This window comes from Saccopteryx leptura, chromosome 3 (genome assembly GCF_036850995.1).
Source record: "Saccopteryx leptura isolate mSacLep1 chromosome 3, mSacLep1_pri_phased_curated, whole genome shotgun sequence".
In the NCBI taxonomy this organism is placed as follows: domain Eukaryota; kingdom Metazoa; phylum Chordata; class Mammalia; order Chiroptera; family Emballonuridae; genus Saccopteryx; species Saccopteryx leptura.
Window position 1 is genome coordinate 38,405,028 of NC_089505.1, and position 25,248 is coordinate 38,430,275.

The 25,248-nt window shown below is 42.0% G+C and overlaps 1 protein-coding gene across 7 annotated transcripts in view; it reads right to left on the bottom strand.

The window, feature by feature from the left end:
* TPD52L1 (TPD52 like 1) overlaps window positions 1-20,680 on the bottom strand; it is an 88,635-nt gene extending 67,955 nt beyond the window's left edge. For 3 of the 7 annotated variants that reach the window (XM_066373312.1, XM_066373310.1, XM_066373314.1), the window contains exon 1: window positions 20,484-20,679. In XM_066373312.1, coding sequence (XP_066229409.1) covers window positions 20,484-20,502 — 19 coding nt within the window. In that variant the 5' untranslated portion in view covers window positions 20,503-20,679. Of the gene's footprint in view, window positions 1-20,483 lie in introns of all 7 variants that reach the window. The other 4 variants (XM_066373313.1, XM_066373316.1, XM_066373315.1 and 1 more) reach the window with 3 other exon arrangements.
* Window positions 20,681-25,248: the final 4,568 nt, after the last annotated feature.

The following is a 25,248-nucleotide window of genomic DNA, read 5'->3' on the forward strand; positions in this document are numbered from 1 at the left end:
GATGAAATGTGCAATATGTTTGGATAATTGTGGGATATTTATTCAATAGCTGATGCCTAAACCTGGACACCTCAATAAAAACCTACAAAACAAAAGCTTCAATATTTATTCTTTTTTTTTATTTATTTCATTTATTTATTTATTTTTTTATTTTTGTATTTTTCTGAAGCTGGAAACGGGGAGGCAGTCAGACAGACTCCCGCATGCGCCCGACCGGGATCCACCTGGCACGCCCACCAGGGGGCGATGCTCTGCCCCTCCGGGGCGTCGCTCTGCCACGACCAGAGCCACTCTAGCGCCTGGGGCAGAGGCCAAGGAGCCATCCCCAGCGCCTGGGCCATCTTTGCTCCAATGGAGCCTCGGCTGCGGGAGGGGAAGAGCGAGACAGAGAGGAAGGAGGGTGGGTAGAGAAGCAGATGGGCGCCTCTCCTGTGTGCCCTGGCTGGGAATCAAACCCAGGACTTCCGCACGCCAGGCCAATGCTCTACCACTGAGCCAACTGGCCAGGGCCAATCGATATTTATTCTTAAATGTGAAATGTTTCCCTTACTTCTCCCTCTATCCCCCAGCTACAACCCTTTGTTCTTCAATACCATAAAAATGAAAATGCATTCGACAGTTTCTGGATTTAAGATAACATAAGACTTTGCTTATATTTTGGCAATGTGTGTGTGTGCTCGTACACATATAAGATAACATAAGACTTTGCTTATATTTTGGCAATGTGTGTGTGTGCTCGTACACATATAATTATATAAACACATGCCCTTTTCGCCACTGTTTGACAAAAATGCCATCGTATTTAAATACTCCTCTGTATCTTGCTACTCTTACTTCAGAATTCATACTAAATATATGTGCCAAATGGTACAGCAGTTTTAAGTCATTTTATTTTTAAATAACTGCTAAATATTTCATGGTAAGTAAACAGGGCAAGTATTCAAACATTGCCATTTTGATGGACATTTATTTTATTTCACTTTTTCTTCTGAGAGGACTGGTACCTACTATAATTAATGTTGCAATGAATGTCTTTGTGCACGTATCATTACTCAGGGTAGTTTTGGTTCCAAAAAATTTCAAGTTTAACCAATGTCGCTCAGTTGTTTTCCAGAAGGACTGGAATAATTCACACTTCTACCAGCAACATGTGGAAATTTCCGCTCTCTTCTTCCTTCCTAGCACTTGAAGTTATCATACTTTTAACTTTTTGTCTGTCCAAGGTATAGAACACAATATATTATTGTTGCTTAAATTTGTTTTTTTCCAAAATAATTAATTTAAGCATCTTTTCATATGCTGTTGGACAACTGAATTTGTCTTCTACAAATTGTCTATTCAAAATATTTGCCTATTTTTCTTGATATACCAAATTATTAGATTTTTTCATATTTTATTGCTTTAAGCCATTAGCTGCTATCTGTGATAAAATTTTCTCCCATCTATTGTTTGACAATAGAAATCAATTCTATATTTTGCCATGCAAATATTTGAAAATTTTATCTAGAATAAAATGTTTGTTGTGTTTCTTTGGCACCTTCTGGCCTCTTAGCTGAAACAGTCCCCCAGTTATTACATTGCACATTGCCATCTCATTTTTCTTTTAATATTTGCATTTATTATTGTAAAGGTTTTAATTTATAGAAAATTAATTTTATAAGGCACAAAATAATAATCAAACTTTACTTTTTCCGATATTAACATTTGTTACTAAACATGTTTCTCATTGAATTACCTATGTTAAATTTCAGAATATTCTAAGATCTATTCTGGACTCCATTTTATGGTACTTATCTATGGTGCCAAGGCCAAGCTGTTTTGATGAAGTTAATGTACAGTATATATTAATAGTCCGTAAGGCAACGCCTGCCCCACCCCGTTGTCTTTATCATAATGCCTTGTCTAGTCTCATACTTATTCCTCTTAGGTGCTCTAAACGTGTTTTGTCACATTTCAAAATATCTTTTTGTGACTTTAAATGAAATTACATTATATCCAGTTATTAACTCATCTACTGAACTCATCATTCTCCTTGGGTAATTCTGACAGTTTATATTTTGCTATACTTTCTCTGGTTTCAGGGGTTAGAAAACCAACCTACAGGCCAAATGGAGAGAGAGAGAGAGAGAGAGAGAGGAGAGAGACCTGCTCCTGTATGTGCCCTGACCAGGAAATTGAACCAGCAACCTCCATGCTCCGAGATGACGCTCCAACCGAGCATCTGGCGAGGGCTTTAATTTATTTTATTATTTCTTTTTATATTGATTGAATTTTAGAGAGACAGAGAGAGGAAAGGAGAGAGAGGGGTGGGGTAAGGGAAGCATTCGTCCCATTCGGTTGTGCATTCACTGGTTGCTTCCCGTGTGTGCCCCAACCAGGGATTGAACCCACAACCTGTTGTTTCAGGAGGACGCTCTAACCAACTGAGCTACCCAGCCAGGTCCGCCCATTTGTTTTTATCATGTCTCTGGGTTCTTCGTGCCACAGTGACAAACAAAATAAAGTGTGACAGAGACTGACATATTCACTGTATGGCCCTTTATAGAAAAAGTACACAGGTCCCTGTTCTACATTTACAATTTATTTTCTAAAAAGTTATACATGGTATTCTCCAGCTTTGAAAATTTCTTCAACATTTTAGTTAACTTTATTTTTCATTTCTAACTTTTCTCTTTTTTTTTTATTCTAGAAATAGGTTCATAAAGGGTTTGATCTTTCCAAAAATTAATTCTTGAATTTATTCTTCTTGCTACTTTGGCTGTTGCTATTTCTGATTTTATTAATTTCTGCTTCCATTTCTTTTAAAAGTCTCTCTTCTTTTAGTGTACTTTTTTCTAGTTTTTTTTAATATTATTTTATTGTTTGTAGCTACTCTGTGTCTCATATTTTGAAGTGTTCTCTCTTCCATAATTTTCTAGATATTTCAGAATTTCATTTTTATTTTACCTTTGGCCCAACAATGTTTCTTAATATCCAAGTTGTTACCTATTTAGGGGTTATATTTTTATATTTACTTCTAATATTGTGGCAAAATAATTAAAGAATGTGGCCTATAAAAACACTTTTGAATGGTTTAAAGTATTCTTTGGGCCAAGAAATTCACTAATTTTTTCTAAGTGTTTCACAGCATCAAGCAAGTTAGGGAAAGAACATGATGTTCTATACAAAGTTTTATAATATATTCTATTAATTCTATTTAATTGGATCATTCAAAACACTCTGTACTTACCAGTTATCTACTATTTACTCACTAGAATGAACCAGTACAAAGCTGAATTATTAGACAGTTCTCCCTACAATTGTGATAGGTTTTTTCTGTGTGTGTGGTTTTGTTTTTTTTTTTGTTTTTGTTTTTTTTTTCCTGAAGCTGGAAACAGGGAGAGACAGTCAGACAGACTCCCGCATGCGCCCGACCGGGATCCACCCGGCACGCCCACCATGGGGCGACGCTCTGCCCACCAGGGGGCGATGCTCTGCCCATCCTGGGCGTCGCCATGTTGCAACCAGAGCCACTCTAGCGCCTGGGGCAGAGGCCACAGAGCCATCCCCAGTGCCCGGGCCATCTTTGCTCCAATGGAGCCTTGGCTGCGGGAGGGGAAGAGAGAGACAGAGAGGAAAGCGCGGCGGAGGGGTGGAGAAGCAAATGGGCGCTTCTCCTGTGTGCCCTGGCCGGGAATCGAACCCGGGTCCTCCGCACGCTAGGCCGACGCTCTACCGCTGAGCCAACCGGCCAGGGCCTGTGTGTGGTTTTTTTTACAGAGACAGAGAGAGACAGAGAGAGGGATAGATAGGGACAGACAGACAGGAATGGAGAGAGATGAGAAGCATCAATCATTAGTTTTTTGTAGCGACACCTTAGTTGTTCATTGATTGCTTTCTCGTATGTGCCTTGACTATGGGGCTACAGCAGACCGAGTAACCCCTTGCTCGAGCCAGCGACCTTGGGTCCAAGCTGGTGAGCTTTGCTCAAACCAGATGAGCCCGCGCTCAAGCTGGTGACCTCGGGGTCTCGAACCTGGGTCCTCTGCATCCCAGTCCGACGCTCTACCCACTGTGCCACCGCCTGGTCAGGCTGTGATAGGTTTTGAGTATGGAGTTCTGGCTGACAGGCCAACTGGACAAAGACTTTTATGACTTCACAAACTGGGTTTCTTTCTACTGTTTTATGCTTTCTTGATAATTTAATTACTGTTCCTCATGTTTTATTTTGCTTGCTCTTTGATTTGAATATTTTTGCCTATCTCTCTCTTCCTTCAACATTTAAAAAAATATTTGATTATAAGTGTATTTCTTATAGCAACGCTCATCAATGTTTTTATTTTTATACCAGCAGTTTCTCCTTTGACTTTTATCATTTACACCTTTAATATTATACACCTTTCATATTATAATGTCACAATGGTATATTTGATTTTTTAATTTCGTATTTACCATGTAGTGTACTTTGTTGTTTCCTCTTCCTTTTCTCTTTCTTGTTTTGCTGGCTTGGTAGAGTTTCGATTCGTTCCTTTTTTTCCTCTTGTTAATTTTAAAGTTTCACCACTCTTTTCAATTCTGTAAATTGTTGCCTTCCCTTCATAAATACCTGCATTAGAATCTTCTGGAAACAAAATGCCTAATGCTAGTCTTCAGACAAAAATAAAATGTTTCCTATCTTATACAAACAAAATAGCAAGTATTTCTTCCTTCTAGATCTGTTATTCCTACACAGCCTTCACTTTTGCTCCTGCCAGAGGAGCGCCCACATTCCCTGTCTGTGTGGCTAGACCTGCACCTAGTGCAAACCCCCAGAAGCTGGTCTCCTTGAAGCCAGAGGCCCCCCGCATGACTTTGGTTTGCTCAGTCCAAAGTCTTTGCAGGAGATTTGGGAGAGCTAGAGGCTGCAATTCTGTTACCTCTGTGGTTCCCGCAGCCAAGTTAAGTCTTGAAGGTATCAGCCTTCTGTGATGCAGGTCCCTATGTCCCCTCACCCAACTTCATGGTGTGACCCATTCATTTAGCTGCTGCAAATAAATGCAGGTGTAGCACAATCCTGCAGCCAATGTCAGGAGCAGCAGCTTGGTGCCAAGGTAGGTCCCAATGGCAGTGGCTTCTTGATCCCAAATGCTTCTTAATGGTAGCTGTGGCAGCAGCAACATGGGGCCCCAGTTCTGGGGAGTAGCTGTCAAGTTGTTCCTGAAAGCTTAGTCTAGAGTCTACTGCCTCAGTGATACAATGACTCTGTGGCCATTTAACATGGCTCTGTAACAGATTCCTTCCTGTTTAAAATAGGTGGGTGGATTCTGCAATTAGACCCTGACTCATACTCTCCCTTTCTCTGTATAGAACTCACAGGTTTTACTGAGATAATAATAATTTAGTACTTTTGGTTTTAGACAAAGTTTCCTTTTTAGGCCCTGGCTGGTTGGCTCAGTGGTAGAGCGTTGGCCTGACATGCAGGAGTCCCGGGTTCAATTCCCGGCCAGGGCACATAGGAGAAGCGCCCATCTGCTTCTCCAACCCTCTCCCTCTACTTCCTCTCTGTCTCTCTCTTCCCCTCCCGCAGCTGAGGCTCCCCTGGAGCAAAGTTGGCCTGGGCGCTGAGGATGGCTCTGTGGCCTCTGCCTCAGGCGCTAGAATAGCTCTGGTTGCAACAGAGCACAACACCCCAGATGGGCAGAGCATCCCGTGCCAGGTGGATCCTGGTCGGGGCATGCGGGAGTCTGTCTGACTGCCTCCCCATTTCCAACTTCAGAAAAATACAAAAAAAAAAAAAGTTTCCCTTTTAATCTGTCTTTTCTACATCAAGAATCTTTATGTAGCTCTTATATTACACATTCCTAATTGCTATCATCATTTTTTCCATTAAAATAACATCTGAGTGTCAACCACGTTGCCAGAGATGGGCTTTGCAGGAAAGAGGATGGTTAAAGCTTGATCCCAGACCTATTGTTCTATAGTCACTGCTCACAGATTTCATAAATGTTTTGCAATTTTATTCTCATACAAACCAGTGATGCTTTGTTCGTTGTTTTGTTTAAAAGTACTTTCCCTTAAGAAATTCCATTGAGGTCATATAGAGAAATATCAGTGATGTCAATATGTGCTTCAAATCAACACCCTTCTAGGCACTCTTCATCTACCTATGTTTCTTTCAAATATTTATATCTTATCATTTCTAATTACAAAACCTGGCTCCAAGCCCCTCCCCGCCCACGGTGCCGCCACCCAGCTCTGCCCCAGTCTGGCTGCCCTGCACCTCTGGATGCTTCAGTGCTCAACATGCACCTTCAGTGCTGCTTTCTGAATATGCCCGTCATTTCTCTCTTTCTTCTTTTTTTATTTTTCACTCCTACTTATTGTATAGGGACTGATTCTATTGGAAACTCCTCAACAAAGAGGAATTTGTCTTTTTGGCTATCCTTACAGTGATTGGCATAAAAATCTCAAAAATAACATTCTTTGCCCGACCGGTGGCACAATGGATAGAGCATCAACTGGGAACACAGAGGTCCCCAGTTCAGAAACCCTGAGGTCACCGGTTTGAGTATGGACTTGTCAGCCTGACCCCAGGGTCATTGGTTTGAGCAAGGAGTCATTGGCTCAGCTGCAGACCCCTGGTCAAGGCACACATGAGGAAGCAATCAATGAACAACTAAAGTGAAGCAATTACAAGTTGATGCTTCTCATCTCTCTCCTCCCTCTCTCTCACATTCTGCCTCTTGCTCTAGTAACAAAACAAAAGAAACAATTAAAAAATAGCATTCCCTGTATTCTTAATCCCCACATTATGTATGTGTGTTTCATACGTGGTATATAAACACACACACACAAGTGCAGAGAGTAATCTTTGAGTACTTGGTGCACAGATTACTTAAATTATCTAAGCCTCCACGTACTCATTTGTGAAATGCTTACACTGTCACCTACGGCACAGCTGTGTTTTGGAGAAGAGTCACTGGGACCCTGTATGGCAGTGTTTACTCGGCAGTTGTCCAGGATCCCGAGGAAGGAAAGTGTCGGGATGATGATGTCTGACAGCCAAGCCAGTGCTCTTAACATCCCGACTCCCTCAGCTGCTCTCAGCCAAAGTAATTTAATGTTCTCTTCTCTCAGGTACTCCCAAAGCAAGAGTACCTCAGGACGCTGTACCCGAGGACTGTCACCACACATCCAGACGCAGGTGCCCTCCCTTTCTACTTTCAACCAGTTCTCAAAAACCACCCCCTCAGCAATCGTCTCCTGACTCTTACGGAGGAAGACACTTCTCTCAACCCGATTCTCTCCAAAAATGCCACTCCTACGACACTTTGCTCACAACTTCAGCTCGTGACTCCTGAAAAAGGTAGCTTTACTTACACGTGGTCAAAAGTGATACAGCCTGGCGCAGCTGGTCAGGGTTTACATACCTCCCCTTGTGCCTCTACGTGTTCTTTTTTTTTTTTTTTTTTTTTTTTCATTTTAGAGAGGAGAGGGAGAGACAGAGAGAGAGAGAGAGAGAGAGAGAGAAGGGGGGAGGAGCTGGAAGCATCAATTCCCACATGTGCCTTGACCAGGCAAGCCCAGGGTTTCGAACCAGCGACCTCAGCATTTCCAGGTCGATGCTTTATCCACTGTGCCACCACAGGTCAGGCCCTCTACGTGTTCTTGATGTTCATACATCAGCCTTAGAGAAGTCACAGTGCTGTTCACAGTGTTTGTAAAATGCTCAGTCAACTAAGACACTTTTGACAAATATAGACCTAATAAAGGCACCTAGCAGTGACTCAGCTTTTAGCTTACTTGCCTTCTCAGGGACCCTTGGTTATTGTGCTTAACTGGTTTCTTCAGAGCAGAGCTGCAAAGGAGCACGGCCATGCCTTTCTAATAAGGGTTATCCGAAAGGGGTGATTTAGACAGGAGCCACCAGGACGGGAGTGGTCCAAAGCCAACTTTCCAAATGAAACTCAACCACCCCAAAATTTCCCTAAAGTCCCAGAGACTCCTAAGACCCTGAGCTCAGTGTACTCTCCAATACTGACTCACTGCAGTTCTCCTGGAAAACCCTGCCTTTGATAACCTGAGAGAAGAGAGAAACTGCCCGGAAACCTATGGCGCACACCATCCGAGACGCACTGGGAAGGCCTGGATGTGCGTAGTTATCTGTGCTGACACATGTTAGCATCTGTTCCAGTTCATCACCGGATCCCCAGAATCTTTACGCTGCCTAGAATACAGAGTAGTTCACCAAATGTTTGTCCGTAAATAAACATTATCAAAAATAACATATGCTTCTAACTAGGTCTGTCCACAGTGCTAGTATGAAACACCCAAATTCTTTAGCTAGTCACCATCTGATATTTAAATCCCATGATGCTGATTAAGCCTTAGTTTGGTTTCCTCTAGAAAACAGACAGCATGTACATAAAATGGTTTGCCTCGACACTATTGCTAAATTCCCAACTACGTTAGTTCTTTGCTGTACCATGGCCGAAATGCTTCTCGAGTCTCCCAGATAGATCTGCTATTTAATTCTCTTGTTTAACCCTAAGTCTTCCTGAAGAGGTATCTTACTATAAATCTATTTTGTCCTCTTACTCCTCTTGAATTTTGTTTTTGGCATTGTTATGTGTGCTAATCACATGAATCACATATTATCAGGTTTGCTAATGAATCGATACAAATCAACTACTACAAAATATAAATAAATTAATTAATTAGGACACCATATTCACCACTTGGTTCACTGCTACCTGAGTCTTCACTTTTCTAGCTCTCAAAAAGAAAAAAAAGCAAACTGTAGTCTTGAACCCAATGGCTAAGACTACTTGAAAGCATCATGTTCCCCTTTTTCTGGTTCTAGCTTTGTGATCTGCACAAGGGGAACACCAGCCTCCTTCACACCACCGGAAAGCACTGTGAGTACCCGCAACTGGATGTATTGCAAAGCTTCCACCAAATATGAAGGGCTATGGTAATAGTTCGTCACGTGGCTGTGATTCTGCGGGCCTCAGAGAAGGAAACTGGTGTGATTCTGATTATTTAAAAGAACACTGAGAAAGTAAATAGAAAACATTCTTGATACCTGAATGTATCATTAGAAGGACCAGCAAACAGAGTTTTATACTGATGTTAAACAGTCCCACTTCATGTTTTCAACTGTAAGTTAAATTCTTCAGAATGAGGTAGTAATTAACACTCTTTTCTATGTTCTTTGATCAAGAAACAGCTGAATATATACACACACCAACATATACATATATGTACTTATATATTTACAGTGTGTGTACCATATTTAATTTGCAAACTGTAATTAATGTGTCAGTAACTCAGTAATTACTGGACCTTCAAAGTAAAATTTTGCTCAATTAAAAAAATATTATAAACCATGTTTGGCACTAACTGTACCCAATTAACCACAGCAGGTGGTTTGTAATTCTGGGAAAATATTCACTTTTCAATAAATTTACCTTTGAAAATGCAATAGCACAAGCCTGCCTTTCTTTCCCTTCCTTCCCTCCCTCCTGCCTTCTCTCCATAAAGCCGAATTGGCTTACAACAGCAACTATGATGAACTAATAATTACACAAAAGTAGGGCTTATGTAGCAGTTATTTTAAAGGACAGAGGGAAACTGAGATGTGTCAATTCCCAAAGACTCGAGTATAAGTTACCCGCACAACAGAGCACAAACTGAGAAACAGCAACTACAGAGCTCCGGGCAAAGGGTCAAACCCCTGGTGTCAGGGTGGTATCCGAGTTCTGTCCAGTGGCAGGTTCAGGTGGGCTCTGACCCGAGGGAGAGAATGACTTTTTCGTTGATGGCATTCAAATACCCTCTCTTAGCCAGACTGCCATATGATGTGACTCCTCAGAGCAACAGGGCCCTCTTAAAACCATCTCTGCTTTCTTCTCAGAATGCTCAAACATGAGCGCAGAAGAGGCTCAGTTAAAGGAGAGCTGCCTTCTCGGCATTTCGGCCCATGAAAAGGTCACTGGTATTCAGAGTAAGTACACTGATGGAACGGGGAAAGAACATGAGTTAGTACCACAGAGTGAAAGGAGAGAAACGGAAGCTCGTCCTGCTGCCCTGAAGCTCTCCTGGGAAACGGAACTTGTGTGTTAAGCATATACTGGGTACAATAAAATTATCAGCATTGTAGAAGCAAAACAGCAGTGCAGCTCATATTACCGTGAACCCTACAGAGAAAAGGAAAAGAATAATCTGCTTGTGAAACGCTTTAAGACATTTTTCAAGTAAGCATTCAACTACTCGTACTAAGGAAAGCTAGTATTCGTCTAGTGGTTCTTAGTTGACACAGTGCTCCGAGACACATGAGGACTTTTACAACTCTTGTTCACACTGGAGAGATCGGTCTCTGAGCAGCTGCTGGCCACCAGGAGCCCGGGTGGGATGACCCCATGTCTTTGGGCTGCACTGGCCCACCTTAGCCGGCACGGACTGCGGGTCTATCTGGGTAATCCTCTGAGCTCTGTACTACTCACTGATAAGTGAGAAACAAAACCGAGCTAAGGCACAATGTTTTTCCTCTTGAATTTCACTGTCTCCTGGAGAGCTAACATTGATCAGGACAGTGACTGGGGAAGTCATGACCAAACTGCAGGACGAAAGCGAGAGGGATGCCTGCATTTCAGTCAGCTCCGTCTGTGCAAATGCAGCAGCCTGAAGAATACGTAGAAACTCAGGCTTCCCTCAAAGGTTTTTACACTTGGGTGGAAAGTCTGTTCTCATTTTGTCAGAGCAAAAGAAATACAAACTCCAATTAAGTGACGTGGGGGGGGGGGGCGGTTGCAGGTTTTCCTTTATAAGTCATGGAATGATAGACATAGCAATTGTAAGTTCCAAGTATTCACCTGAGTCACCAAGAGAAATCTCATCCCCATCCAAAGCTCTGGTACTTGTGTAGCCTCAGGCATGCTCAGAAAGCCACCTGTGCTGGAAGCTGAGCTTAGTTAACTGACCCAGTCTCTGGACCGTCCCAGTGCCCGAGAGATGGGCAATCATCCACAACCCTTCCACCCACCCGCCTTTCACAGCTTATTGTTCTCCTTTATTAGTTTATTGTTCTCCTTAGCATTTACCAACATCTAGTATTCTCTGTCTTTTATTAAAGTTATGTTATTTACTATTTGCCTGTTTTCCTAAAATACACACTTCCCTGAGGGCAGAAATTTTCATTTTGGTTGCTTGTGTTTTTCTGGAACTTAGAACCGTGTCTGGCACGTAGATATTTTAGATATTTATTGAATAAAGAATTGAATGAAGAAATTAATAAAGCAAAAGTTATAGAACTGGCATATCTGTGGGAAGGCATCTGAATATTTGGTATTTTATGTTATATTTGAAAGAATTTGGTCTATTGAGAGACTATCAGGCTTATAATTATAATTTTAAATGTTTAATTTGGTAAGTGATTTAAATGCCATTTTTAAGGAAAAGATCTCACTAAATTTGCAAGTAATATTACAGCACTTCAGAGAATTTTACATTTACTATATTAATACATTGAATTTTTAGGTTTAAATATTTGGAGAAATTAATCAATTAGAAAATTGAAGTACTTAAATATAAAATTGAGTATATCAGCTACATATCCTCCTATTTAAATATCATACTGTTCCAAGTTCCTTTGAAAGTAATTATTAATGTTTGTTAATTTTATAAATAGAATAAGATTTGCAAGCTGAACTTAAAAGTGCAGGTTTTCTGAATCTGACTTCAATGAATAAAATGTTAATTTTTAAATTGCAAATAAAACCTCCAAATAGTCTTTGCGACAGGACAGACGTCCGAATCACCCCCTTGTGTCGTAGAGACGAAAGGCTGCAAGGCTGAAAACCAAGCTCACATCCTAGAGCCCCCACAGATAAGAAACTAGCCTGGGCAAATCCGAGTGCTTTCATGTTCAAAATGCGGAGATTGTGTGCGAGCACTCATTAAGTCCCTCTCAACTCTAAATTATGATGCTACTTCTTCAGAACATAAAACAGATTGGAAATGCTGTGGGAGCCGAGAGAAGAGGAGGGTTACCACCAGTGGGAACACCGGGAACTCATCAGTGCGATCTGACAAGTTGAAAGAAGGGGTGACAGCATTTGAGGTGAACGAAAGCACCTGAGCAAACGTGGGGAAGTAGAAAGTGGGTTTGGAAAACGCGGAGTTGGAGACAATGTCCAATGGTGGGCCAGACATCAAGTGAAGTGAACAACAGAACACTTCACCAACGTGTTCATGATGATATGACACAGCTCAAAAAACTAATGTATTAGTAATAGCCTTCACCCTATCTGCTAGGATGTCGGAGATCATTTCCTAGCCCAATGACAGTATTTACTTAGGACCTAAACAAGCAATTAGTTATCAAAAATATCATACCTATGCAGACTAAGATTAGACTTTACAGGAAGAAGGTACCTTTTAAATTACACAGTGATCTCTTGAAAGTTTACTTAATAAGCTTATCCTACGTCATTGGTATAAGGCTAAATGATGACTCAGATACGTTACAGAATCTACCTTCAGTTCCACTGAAACTGAACAAATACCCACATAATCTGATATTTCTGCAAAAGACTTCCTCTGCCCTAAATTGTCAATAAAGCTAAAAATACTCTCCACTGAAACGTCAGTGAAATGTGGGGATGAATGCATTCATCTTCATCAATATTTCAAACCTTAGTAGGCGATCAGTGAGAACTTGGGGGAGGCAGCACAGGGAAGGAAATACTTGGGTTTTTCTCAGGTTTAGTTCAATAACCATTTGCAGCATACAGGGTAACATTTTTTAAGCAACACCCAAATATGGATGTATTTTCTGATAAAGGTCAATACACTAGTTAATTAGAGCAGGCCACATGTGTATTACAGAAGAAAATTCCATCAAATGATTGTAGCTTCTATTTCTATAAATGAGACTTTCATCTGTCCAGTTAAAATAATTTAAACAGCCCTGGCCGGTTGGCTCAGTGGTAGAGTGTCGGCCTGGCGTGCAGAAGTCCCGGGTTCGATTCCCGGCCAGGGCACACAGGAGAAGCGCCCATCTGCTTCTCCACCCCTCCCCCTTTCCTTCCTCTCTGTCTCTCTCTTCCCTTCCCGCAGCCAAGGCTCCATTGGAGCAAAGATGGCCTGGGCGCTGGGGATGGCTCCTTGGCCTCTGCCCCAGGCGCTAGAGTGGCTCTGGTCGCAACAGAGCAACGCCCCGGATGGGCAGAGCATCGCCCCCTGGTGGGCAGAGCGTCGCCCCCTGGTGGGCGTGCCGGGTGGATCCCGGTCGGGTGCATGTGGGAGTCTGTCTGACTGTCTCTCCCCGTTTCTAGCTTCAGAAAAATACAAATAATAATAATAATAATAATAATAATAATTTAAACAGGTGGTACCCACCCAAGGTTTTCAACTGCCTGCTCGCCAGCTGCCCGAGAAACCCTTCGTCACGGCAGTGGACGGCAGCTCTCCTGCTCTGCCCGCCTGCACCCTGCAGGAACCTCTGCCCCAGGGCAGCAAGGAAACCACGGCACCCACAGCACACGATTCTTCGCCCATCTCACATTGATAGTATAAGTATTTGCTCAATATTTGCTGAATGGAGATCGAAGTAATTGAATACCCATTTCTTTGTTTGTAAAATATACGTCAACTATACCATCACCACTTTTCCTTTGAGTTGTCCTGCATTAACAACATTTGCACAAAAATTTTGAATATGCATTGCAGAGTTTATAAAAGATGTTAGAGGGGAAACCAAGATCTGTAGTGTTTTTAGGGAAAACATTATTAGAGCATCTCTTGTCTCAGTTTCTCTCCTCAGCCGCTAAGCACTCGCTTTCCTGCTCTACTTTTTGTCTCTCCAGGACTCCGTCTTTGTGGCTTTCCTCTCCACTTCCCTTATCCTCTTCACTCTCATTTTCTTAAGAGCAACTTAGTTCTGTCTTTATGTCGACATATCCCTACTCCATGATCACATATGGTATTATCTACTCAATACCATTCATTCTTCCATTCATTGTTTTCCCCACAAGTATCTACAGATTGCTCCCCATGAACGAGTCATTTCTACACACTGGCAATATGGCAATAAAGAAAATGGTCAAAGTCCCTGAGCTCAAGGAGCTCAAATGCTCATTAGGAGAAAAAGAAAAAAAGTAACAATAATTATACATAATGTAAAATGACATAGTTCTGTGGAGGAAAATAAAGCAGAGTAAATGGAATAGACAATAATGGGGGTCACTTACATATGTAGTGTACATATGTACGTATATGCATCATACTAAAAGCGTTTGTGTCTTTTAAAAAAAAACATCTAAAATAGCAAGAGCAGAAATCTACATTTGTCATAAGAAGTTTTTCAGAATACTCAGAAATCTGAAGCACGCTGCTAAGCAACTGACACCAGGATCTTCAAAGTTCCGCCACCCAGAGCACACACCTTTCTTGCGCTCTGCCCCCTTCGGCGGGGTTCCTCTATATCCCAGTCACAAGAAACCAGGAGTAAGATCTGTTTGCTGACTTCAAACCTGGGGTCCAACGCGTCTCAGCTGTTGGAGTTGGAGAAAGTTGTGTAACTACTCTATCGTTCAGTATCCTCATCTGTTAGATGAGAATAACATTACCTTCCTCCTGACTTTGTTGTATTTACTAAGTAATGTGATTTCTTAAGTGCACAGCATAGTATCTGCCATTTAAAAGAAATGCTAAACATTAAATTATTATCACTTTCAATGTGAATTAGTTTTAATCAGCACTTCAGAAATCTAAAGATTCCACTGGATGGAAATAAGTCATGTGCCATTCATTACCCACAGGTATGAATGGCCAGTTCTATGTGCCATTCATTACCCACAGGTATGACTTCTCTTTGCTACCCTCCCTGAGAAGATGATCATGTCAAATTCATCTGTTTCCGTTGGCATATGTTGTGCTGTGCATGCTGAGGGGCAGTGGAGAATAGTGCTGGAGGTTATACTCTGGATTCAGACCGATCTGAATTTTTAATTCAAATTCCTCACTTAATTTTTCTGACTTTCCATTTCCCTGTCTATAAATGAGTTAAAAGTATTTATCCCATGATGTTAATAAAAGGATTCAATAAGGTAATGCATTTAAAGTTCTTGACATATGCTACTAAAAGCAACAGCAAACATTTATATAGTACTTACTACATGCTGGGCACTGTTTAAAGAAAATTGCTTGTACCACTTATTAAATCTTCATTACAACCCTATGATCTAGGTCAGGGGTCCCCAAACTACTGTCTGCGGGCCGCATGCGGCCCCCTGAGGCCATTTATCCGGCCCCCCGCACTTCCGGAAGGGGCACCTCTTTCATTGGTGGTCAGTGAGAGGAGCACATTGACCATCTCATTAGCCAAAAGCAGGCTCATAGTTCCCATTGAAATACTGGTCAGTTTATTGATTTAAATTTTTACTTGTTCTTTATTTTAAATATTGTATTTGTTCCTGTTTTTGTTTTGTTTTTTTTACTTTAAAATAAGATACATGCAGTGTGCATAGGGATTTGTTCATAGTTTTTTTTTTTATAGTCCGGCCCTCCAACGGTCTGAGGGACAGTGAACTGGCCCCCTGTGTAAAAAGTTTGGGGACCCCTGATCTAGGTGCTGTTACTACCCTCACTTTACATACGGAAAAACCAAGGCCCAGAGAAATGAATTTGTTCAGGGTCATATTAATGGTGACACTGACAGGATTAAAATCCAGGCAGTATGCCTTGATTCTGGAATCTTAACCACTACCCTCTGTTGTCTCTCAACAGTAAGTGCTTGTTGAATGTTTGCTATTACTATAGTAATCAGTAAATACTTGTTGCAATATTTGACAAACTGACAAATCAATACTTGCTTAAGTACTTATTATCAATTATAGCTCACTGAGTAGCAAATCTTATCATAGGCCATAAAAATGGACCCACTTGCTTATAAGTTTCATAAAGCAAGTTCTCAGATTCTGCACCAAGAATATCAAGAAAACAAGGTGTATATTAGGGAGGCAATTCAAAATAGGCACTCCCATATACTATAATATCTATCATTGGTATGGTTTGATTTTATAAGAATTTTAATTGCAACAATAGTAGATGATGTGTTCTAAATGACTGAGTTCATCTTACATATACATCACTACCTACTTTAAAACATCTATTTAGAGGCCAAATAAAGCAATAGGAGGTAGATCTGAAGACAGAAAAAAATTTCCTACTTTAAAAAATTATAAATCAAAATGTATAACACCTAGCTCTCATTGTTTGAGGTTTATCATTATGTTGACTTAAATTTGCAAAAGAATTTTTTTCTTTGGGTAATACGATCCCTACAATATAAGAGATCTGGCCTGTTGCTATTTGGCAGGGAAGGGGGGATTATTTTATTGTTTTGAAACAAAATGACATTGTTTGCAAAGCAAGAATTTGTTTTCCATGAAATATTAATAAAAAGGATGTCATTTTATTTATTTTTCTAGAGCTTTATTCCTTTCTTCATTTTCTGTTCTTATCCTTGTTTACTTTATTTCTTCTGTTTCTATTTTACATGATCTTGCTGTGTTTCATATATCTCTATGAACTGCCCTAAATTCTTCCTGGAACAAGATGAGGGTAAATAAATGTTCTTTGAGCCAAGTATAATGTAGGGTACCCACGACATTTTCACTTTAATGAAATTTGCAATCAGGCAGGATTAATCTGATGTGTATTACTTTATGTCATTCACAGACTTCTGAGAACCCTCTGTCTAGAATGTCTGAGTATAAAATATAGTTACTGTAGTAGGCTGGATAACAGCGCCCAAGGTTATCAGATCCTAAACTCTGGGACCTGTAAATGCCACCTTATATAGGGAAAGGGCCTTTGTACATGTAATTAAGTTGAGGATCTTAAAATGGGGAGATGATCTTGGATTATCCAGGTGGGCTCTACATGAAATCATAAGTGTTCTCAGAAACTGGAGGCACAGGGAAATCTGAAACAGCAGAGAAGGCGATGCAACCACGGAGGCAGATATGGAGTAGCGCAGCCAATGAATGCGGCTGACAGCCATCAGAAATTGCAAGAGACAAGAAATAAATCGTCTCTTACAGCATCCAGAGGAAGGGAAGCCCTGCTGATACCCTAATCTGATAGAGATTTTGGACTTTGAGCCCCAGAACTGAAAGAGAAGAAATCTCTGCTGTGTTAAACCACCAAATGTGTAGTAATTTGTTATAGCGGTCATAGAAATCTAAGACAGCTTTTAATCTGAATATATACAAGGGTTAAGTGGAAAAAAAAATTTTTTCTTTCAACATTAAAGACATTGGGAAAGATAAGAGCCAAGTTATTTCCTAGAAAAATGAAATACTGTAAGATAGTTTTAAAAGATCAGGAACTTTGTATTTTAAAGGACTACAATATGTTTCAGGAAAATGCTACTTTCCTAACCAAATTTCCCCTCTAATATACCATTATATTAAAACAAACTTCTCTAGTACCAGGCAAGCAACTGGGAATGGTGGCATTGTGTGGGCTCCCATTCTACACTGTCCCCCACACCCCCCTCATTGAATCGCTTTGCTCATAATCCTACTTCTGAAGTTTTTGTTCTACAAATTTCTCAGATTGTGTCCTTGGTTTGCTGAAAGTAATCTTTCCCTTTACGAAGTCAAAGGACATATTTGCAGAGTGTCACTTATGGAAAAGTTTCTAGGATTGATCCCACATTAATTGAATTATATGTGCAAACAATGTCCACAGCACCCAGCTGGTCTCCTGGAAAGTACAGGAAACATGCCATCAGCAGCTGCCTACTTAATCTCACTCATCTGGAGGCAGAAAGATAAGCCCACCCCACTCCAGGTAATTCTAAAGTAAATGGTGCTGATGAAACAAACTTGCACTAAGGACTCTCTTAGAATCTAAGAGTCAATTTCATTTCAGCAGAAAAAATTGCCAGGTGGAAAGAAGATTCTCTCTTTAATATAAACTGAACATTTTGTGAGCAGCTTTATTCTTAAAGAACTTAAATGACAGGCCCTGGTTGGGGTAGCTCAGTGGATTAGAGCGTGGTCCCAATACACTCCGGCCCACTGGCTACACCCCTAGTCAGGGTGCATATTAGAATCAACCAATGAATGCATGAACAAGTGAACAACAAATCAATGTTTCTCTCTCTCTCTCTCTTCCTTCCTTTCTCTCTAAAACCAATAAATCATTCTTTTTAAAAAAATGAACTTACAAAAACTTGACAAAAAACGTTTTAAAATGAAAAAAATTGAAGTACTGGGAAAATAAGGATTTAAGAGGCAAATATCATTCACCAGGTTGTAAAAGTATAAAGTCAGGGTCAGCCTCGACACCACTCTCCTTCATAGCTAATCAAAGTTATTTTGATTTTCTTCCTGTTTTTTTAAATCTGTTCACTTTTCTTCTCCTGGCTGACCATCATCCTAATCCAAGTCTCCATAGGAATATTTCATTTGCCTTTTATTTGTCCTCTCTCGCCCCCCCCCCCCCCCCAAGTTCCATCCCTGCATGAGGGGGAGGGGAAGGGGAAGAATGGTGGGGAGGGTAGGTGGGGATTGAGGCTTATCCTCCCTCTACAAGTGGTAGGCTTTGAGCAGCCAGGAGGCTCTGAAGCATCAACCCGGGTGGGTACTCATTACCTGCTTAATCTACAAGGAGTGTGTTTACTTCCTGTTCTGTGGAATGGGAGTGAGAACACTGCCTACCTTATGACTGTTGTGAAGGACCAATGAGTCAACATACGTAAAGCACAAAGAACAGAAACAAGGGCACAGTGAACAAATGTCACTGTTTGGATTATCACCTCAAGTCTTCTTACGCCTCAAGTTTTTTAGGCTCTCCCTGCACTATATGGCTATATCATAAATACAGCTGCAATTTCATATTTATCAAATAACTCTCGCATTAATGCCTGTATCTTCCTCTACTGTAAAGATCAAAAAGCAGAAATCAAATCTGTATTTGCTTTTCCTAGCACAGTGTTTAGCAAAGAAAAGCACTAGAATGTTTGCTAAGTAAATCCCTCAAGTAAAGCAAACCTATGACACCATGGTTCCAATCTGCAGTTTCCGATGTCTTCAGAATTAGTTTTTCTTCAACTCACTGAGGAACAGAATGACCTGGAAAGCTTTCAGATATACCCATGCCCAGACCCCAGAGATGCCAGTTTGATTGGTCTGGGATTAGCCAGAGCCAGTATTTAAAACTCTCCAAAGAATTCTAATTTGCAAGTCAAACTGGAAAGCTCCAGAGTTGTTCCCACCTGCTTCAATTCAGGAGGGATGTCCTCCTAGCCGACCTCTGCTTTTGAAATTGACCAACCTCAGGAGGGTTGAATTCTCCTTTGTTATTTAGATAATGGACAGCTTTATTGGCAGGATCTTGGCTGACGGAACAAACACGGCCGGTTCGCGCAGTTCAGACAACTGTCATCCTGGCAGCCAACCTGTTGGATGGCTCCAGGCCTCAGGACCCGCCAAACCGCTCTCGTTCAGGTCGCTTCTGACCCTAGAGAGCGAGTGCATAGGCTCATGGACCTCCTCCTCTCTTTTTGATCTTGAACGCTTTCACTGGCATCCCTACACTGTCGGGGAAAGGTGCCATGGTTGTTTTAAAGGCTGAAGAAAGCTGAACACAACCCATCCCTTCCTGGCGCTGCTCCTAGGGTAGACCCCAGATCAGCCTTCTTCCTCCCAGTCCCGAGCTCCACATCCTCCCATCTCTGCTTCTGTCCACTGTCCTTTTATTCCCGTTTTTACATGCGTCCATCGGGCTTCCCCAACCCTGATCCGAGTGTGAGCCCAGAAATAAGGAAGCCCTTGGTGAAGCCGCCGCGGGCTCTCCCAGCTGGCATCCTCAGATCAGAACGGGGATCTGGACGACCAGACCGCGCGCCTGGGGAGCCAGAGGATTCTCCCGGACCGCGGGAAGCCGGGACACACGTCGCGCCGCTGCACATCCGCGGGCGGGCGCCGCTCTCTCGCCGGGGAAGGCGGGTCCCCGCGCGGCCAACCTCTCGCGTACCCGGGGAACCGGTCTCCGCGGAGCCAGCACCTCCGCGCCCCGCGCTCAGCCCCGAACTTGGGAGCTGCGGGACGCGAGCCCACCGCTCCGGGCGAGAAGTCGCGCTCCCTGCCCACCCTCCGCGGGAAAGGGAACGAAACGCGGATTCCCGACCCTGCACAACAGGTCCTCTGGGCATTCCTACGTTCAGGAAGCGGGGGACGACTATCTGGGGAAAGGGGCGAGAGGAGGATTCCGTGGGCGTGTTTCTCACCGAGGCACCTCTCCCCATAACGTAGCGTTCACTGCCCCCAGCCCCACAGCAAGCCCTGAGTTTGGGGAGCAGGAATTATCCCGCGGGCGCGCGTAGGAGCCCAGTTGCGGACCTGTAACGATGGCAAGGGTCCGCTCTGTCCGAGAAGTTACGTGATGCAGGAAAAGCGCCCTTATGCGCGCGGGGGAGCGGACCCTCGGGGCGATCGGCGACCACTCACCTTGTGCCTGCGCCTCCATGGTGGCCGACTTCGGGCTGAGCGTGGCGGGGGCGTACTCGCAGAGATTGGGACAGCGCTGCCCAAATGCCCCACGCAGGTGGCCCAGCCGCCGGCGCCCTCTCTCTGCACGCGGGTCGCGAGCTCTGCGTGCAGGAGATGAAGCGCCTCCCGCAGCCACCACTGGCCGCTTCTGGTTACCTCCGCCCCTTCCAGTCCACCTGGCCTAGACCACACAGGGGGGCGGAAAGCCCAGCGCTGGGCGCCACCTGCCGGCTACTCTGCGCATTGGCCGGAGGGCGCCCCCTTCTGGCTCAGGGCGGGGGCTGAATTCGGTTGTACCAGAGGAAATTTACCTCGGGAAAGAGGAAGGAGGGAGGGTTTACAAAGCTTGAACGGTTATTGCACCTTGTGGAAATGGTTTGGTTTCTGTTACCCTCTGGATCCAACATTTTTGTCAATTGAGCAATGTATAGCCGGTGTTATGTGGGTTTCTGTTTAGAGATACCTTACTTAACATATATTGTTGGTTAATGCACTAACTTGAAGCTTAGGGCCTGTAGCACTATAACTCATACTGAGTGAAATTTATTAAGCTTTTAAAGTTAGGTGTTTTGTCCCTAACACACTAGACTGCACTTCATCACTGTGCTTGGGGGCTATTTTAAATAGTAATCCCCCCCCCCACACACACACACACACAGAGCACAAAAATGGTTTATTTGTAGTCTGTGAAAAGGAAACTTGTTTACAGTCTAAGAGCTGAAACAAGAAGGCAGAGCTTAGCCTTGTGTGACCTCAGCTGGAAAGGTATGCGTCTGTCTGCCCAAATTTCTCAGGGCTCTGCCCCTGTCTGGAAATGGCCATGAAGGTACTGCATTGATTTCGGTGTCATAAATAAAGTCTAATGTGCAGGCAAATTCACAAATATGGAACTTGCCAATAATAAGCCAACTGTGTATATATTTTCTAGTTCAAAAACCCACAGGCCATGTCTATAGGTTGATGAAGCAGTCACATTTTTAAGAGAAGACTAGAAACTTAAGAGCTCTGCTCCAAGCCTGGGTTGGCACTGTGACTAGAAAGCATGACTGAGGCTAGGAATGATCAGCTCATGTCTCACCTGATCAGGTCCTTAGCTGTTACAGATCTCTCCCCTCCCCCTCCACCTCAAATCTATATCATCTTTTTTTTTTTTTTTTTTTTTTGTATTTTTCTGAAGCTGGAAACGGGGAGAGACAGTCAGACAGACTCCCGCATGTGCCGACCGGGATCCACCCCGCACGCCCACCAGGGGGCGATGCTCTGCCCACCCCCCGGGCGGGGGGGGGGGCGTCGCTCCGCCGCGACCAGAGCCACTCTAGTGCCTGGGGCAGAGGCCAAGGAGCCATCCCTAGCGCCCGGGCCATCCCCGCCCCAATGGAGCCCTGGCTGCAGGAGGGGGAGAGAGAGACAGAGAGGAAGGAGGGGGGGGGGGTGGAGAAGCAAATGGGCGCCTCTCCTATGTGCCCTGGCCGGGAATCTAACCCGGGTCCCCCGCACGCCAGGCTGACGCTCTACCGCCGAGCCAACCGGCCAGGGCCTCTATATCATCTTAATAAAATAAAATATAGTATTGCCTCTATATCATCTTAATAAAATAAAATATAGTATTTATTTACATTTGGTCTTGGCTTGCTATTTTTTCAGGGTTTTTTTTTTTTTAATAGTCAAGTTTGTCAGGGTCAAGTGTCAGTCCCATATTTCTTATCAAAGAGGCTTATACAAATTCATACCTCAAAAATGATTCATTGAATAAACAATTAACTAAGCCAGTAGGTTCTGTTCCATTTTGTATAAGTTACTGCCAAGGTATAGACTTAGTAAATGTTAATGGACTCTTCAATCTTTGCTTGAGAGAAGGAACACTCATGATTTCCTGGTACATGTAAAACACATCAGGGTTTTCTTAGTTGTTGTTGTTATGTTCAAGGTATCCCTGATTTTTAATCACTGACATTAAAATTGCTCTATAGAACACCAAGCATAGGGCTTTTTAAATGGCTTTTGGTGATAGTGACCATGGATGCACTAACCAACAAGTCAGAATCAGTGATTAAATCAGTTTTAGACTCTAGTCAGTTGTTCTGGTCCCCTCTCCCCTAGAAATTAAACACCAGGTTAGGCTTGACTCCCAGCTGTTAAAAGGAGCTAAAAATAGTCAATGACTTTCCAGTTTGAGTCATTTAACCTTCACCTAAACTCTGACTCATTTTTCTCATTTATAAAATTTTAAGCTACTACCTACCCCCTTAATATCTTATCATTGTTTATAATAAAATATTGCTATTTATTCAGAAATGCTTACTGAATCTTCTCTGTGCCAGGGACAGTGTTAAATGTTAAGGCTAGAAGTAAAGGGCACGTTCCTCTTTACCCACGGAGCTCATGGTCTGGGGAGCAGGAGGGCAAACAGATGCTTTATAAAGCAGTGCAGTGTGATGGGTGCTGGGCCAGAGGTGAGCCTGATGTGGCACGTGAGCAATGAGGGAGGTCCGAGCTCAGGCTGCCGAAGGGATCAAGGAACATTTCTATGACAATGTTTGCCTCAGCTGAGTCTTGAAGGATTAAGGAATTAACCAGATATATTGTGTTAGCCCCCAAATAATGGTTTAGCCAAGGGACACTGTGGTTACATCCTTCCTTTTTCCTTAGTAAAGCAGTCAACTACACCCTCTGTTTTTCTTTTTTATTTTTTTTACTTTTTAATTTTTTTAAATAATTTTTTTTTTTAATGGAGCAACATCAATAAATTAGGATACATATATTCAGAGATAACAAGTCCAGGTTATCTTGTCATTCAATTATGTTGCATACCCATCACCCAAAGTCAGATTGTCCTCTGTCACCTTCTATCTAGTTTTCTTTGTGCCCCTCCCCCTCACCCTTTCCCTCTCCTTTTCCCCCCTCCCTCTGTAACCACCACACTCTTATCAATGTCTCTTAGTTTCACTTTTTTGTACCACCTACGTATGGAATAATGCAGTTCCTGGTTTTTTCTGATTTACTTATTTCACTTCGTATCATGTTATCAAGATCCCACCATTTTGCTGTAAATGATCCAATGTCATCATTTCTAATGGCTGAGTAGTATTCCATAGTGTATATGAGCCACATCTTCTTTATCCAGTCATCTATTGACGGGCTTTTTGGTTGTTTCCGGGTCCTGGCCACTGTGAACAATGCTGCAATAAACATGGGGCTACATGTGTCTTTACGTATCAATGTTTCTGAGTTTTGGGGGTATATACCCAGTAGAGGGATTGCTGGGTCATAAGGTAGTTCTATTTTCAGTTTTTTGAGGAACCACTATACTTTCTTCCATAATGGTTGTACTACTTTACATTCCCACCAACAGTGTATGAGGGTTCCTTTTTCTCCACAGCCTCTCCAACATTTGCTATTACCTGTCTTGTTAATAATAGCTAATCTAACAGGTGTGAGGTGGTATGTCATTGCAGTTTTGATTTGCATTTCTCTAATAGCTAAAGAAGATGAGCATCTTTTCATATATCTGTTGTCCATTTGTATTTCTTCCTGGGAGAAGTGTCTGTTCATGTCCTCTTCCCATTTTTTTATTGGATTGTTTGTTTGTTTGTTGTTGAGTTTTATGAGTACTTTGTATATTTTGGATATTAGGCCCTTATCTGAGCTGTTGTTTGAAAATATCATTTCCCATTTAGTTGGCTGTGTGTTTATTTTATTATCAGTTTCTCTTGCTGAGCAAAAACTTCTTAGTCTGATGTAGTCCCATTCATTAATTTTTGCCTTCACTTCTCTGGCCTTTGGAGTCAAATTCATAAAATGCTCTTTAAAACCCAGGTCCATGAGTTGAGTACCTATGTCTTCTTCTATGTACTTAATTGTTTCAGGTCTTATGTTTAGATCTTTGATCCATTTTGAGTTAATTTTAGTATAGGGGGACAAACTGTAGTCCAGCTTCATTCTTTTGCATGTAGCTTTCTAGTTTTCCCAGCACCATTTATTGAAGAGGTTTTCTTTTCTCCATTGTGTGTTGTTGGCCCCTTTATCAAAAATTATTTGACTATATATAAGTGGTTTTATTTCTGGGCTTTCTATTCTTTTCCATTGGTCTGAATGTCTATTTTTCTGCCAATACCATGCTGTTTTGATTGTCGTGGCCCTATAATATAGTTTGAAGTCAGGTATTATAATGCCCCCAGCTTCATTCTTTTTCTTTAGGATTGCTTTGGCTATTCGGGGTTTTTTATAGTTCCATATAAATCTGATGATTTTTTGCTCTATTTCTTTAAAAAATGTCATTGGAATTTTGATGGGAATTGCATTAAATTTGTATATTGCTTTGGGTAACATGGCCATCTTGATTATATTTATTCTTCCTAATCAAGAACAAGGTATATTCTTCCATCTCATTATATCTTTTTTGATTTCCCTTAACAATGGTGTATAGTTTTCATTATATAAGTCCTTTACATTCTTTGTTATGTTTATTCCTAAGTATTTTATTTTTTTTGTTGCAATTGTGAAGGGGATTATTCTTTTGAGTTCGTTCTCAATTGTTTCATTGTTGGCATATAAAAAGGCTATTGACTTCTGTATGTTAATTTTGTATCCTGCGACCTTACTGTATTGGCTTATTGTTTCTAGTAGTCTTTTTGTGGATTCTTTGGGGTTTTCGATGTATAGGATCATATCATCTGCAAAAAGTGATACCTTTACTTCTTCTTTTCTGATATGGATGCCTTTT